General features: G+C 52.3%; 1 protein-coding gene across 1 annotated transcript in view; it reads right to left on the bottom strand.

The window, feature by feature from the left end:
• The window catches only part of DNAI2 (dynein, axonemal, intermediate chain 2), a 57546-nt gene that overhangs the window by 38674 nt on the left and 17331 nt on the right, over positions 1 to 1541 (bottom strand). The window contains exon 6 of the mRNA XM_011972076.1: positions 178 to 317. Coding sequence (XP_011827466.1) covers positions 178 to 317 — 140 coding nt within the window. The remainder of the gene's footprint in view (positions 1 to 177; positions 318 to 1541) is intronic.

Raw genomic sequence — 1541 nt, 5'->3', positions numbered from 1 at the left:
GGAGGTTGCAGTGAACCGAGATCGCGCCATTGCACTCCAGCCTGGGCAACAAGAGTGAAACTCCATCTCAAAATAAAATGTGTTAAAGGAAATGTCCCCAGGGATTCTGATGGGGAACCAGGGACCAGTTACTGCCTCTCCCTTCCCCCCCCTCCCCAGTGTCTGGCTGGTGGGTACCTGCCCATCCGTGGATGCTGAGAAGCACTCGGTGCCCGTCTTCGACTGCAGCCAGATGGTGCCATACACAGGGTCTCGGTGGCTGAACTCAATGGTGGATAGCTCCGCCACCAGGCTGCCCTTTCGGGTGTCCCAGCAGGCTGGTGAGGAAGGAGATGAAGAAGGAGTGGAGGGCGGCACAGGCTTCCTTCCTTGGGGCACGGAGCAGGGGAGAGAGCGGGGCTGCTTCTTCTGGTTTGGCAGATACGTGGTGTTTTAGAATCACGGCTTGGTTCCAATCAGCCTGAGTTTCCTACCAGCCCCCACAGACTCTCTGGAGAGACTCCCGGAGTGCAAGCTTCATTCAGTTCCTTGAGCCCCTGCCTACCCAACACTCGGCCCTGGGAAAGCCTCTGGGGATAGCATAGGCATAGTGGCAGGGGAACACATGAGGGTGGTCAGGGAAGGCCTCCTGGAGGAAGTGACAGGTAGCTGAGATGGAAGATGAGCCTCAAGGTGGAGGGAGCCAGGCGGAAGGAAAGCCGAGTCCCTACCGCAGGGAAGAGCACATGGAAGGGCCCCATGTAGGTGACTCTCTCTGCTGCATTAGCTCTTTCCCTTTTATCCTTTATACCTCTGCTGCCTCTGCTGGAAAGAAACTCACAGAGGAGCTTCAGCCTTTACTGTGATCTGTTATTAGTGCTTTGCCAAGAAAGACGGGAAGGTTATCTGTCCTCTGTTCTGTTAGATTTCATTTCCATTTTCCCATGAATGCACAATGAGGGCTCACCCTGTCACTCAGAGCTGTTTCTAGGAAAGGCCGTTTTGTAAAATAACAAAAGTACTTAGTTCATAAGCTTTGACTTAGTATTTCTCCAAGTCCAAGGCATTTGCCCCTGAACTAAGCTGGCCCAGAAACATGTTTCCTTAGATAAGCCTGCTCAGCCAAGTACAGTGGCTCATGCCTGTAATCCTAGTACATTAGGAGGCTGAGGCAAAAGGATTGCTTGAGCCCAGGAATCCAATACCAGCTTGGGCAACATAGTGAGATCCCATCTCTACAAAAAATTTAAAAACTAGCTGGGCATGGTGGCACTCGCCTGTAGTTCCCGCTACTCGGGAGGCTGAGGTGGGAGAATTGCTTGAGCCTGGGAGGTTGAGGCTGCAGTGAGCCATGATCGTGCCACTGCACTCCAGCCTGGGTGACAGAGCAAGATCCTGTCTCAAAAAATAAAAATAAGCCAGGTGTGGTGGCTCACACCTGTAATCCCAGCACTTTGAGAGGTTGAGGCGGGTGGATCACTTGATGTCAGGAGTTCAAGACCAGCCTGGCCAACATAGTGAAACCCCATCTCTACTAAAAATACAAAAAAATTAGCTGGGCA

This window comes from Mandrillus leucophaeus, unplaced genomic scaffold (assembly GCF_000951045.1).
Source record: "Mandrillus leucophaeus isolate KB7577 unplaced genomic scaffold, Mleu.le_1.0 Scaffold1, whole genome shotgun sequence".
NCBI classification, from domain to species: domain Eukaryota; kingdom Metazoa; phylum Chordata; class Mammalia; order Primates; family Cercopithecidae; genus Mandrillus; species Mandrillus leucophaeus.
Note: the sequence above shows the minus strand (reverse complement) of the source record. Positions and strands in the feature narration are given on the sequence as shown.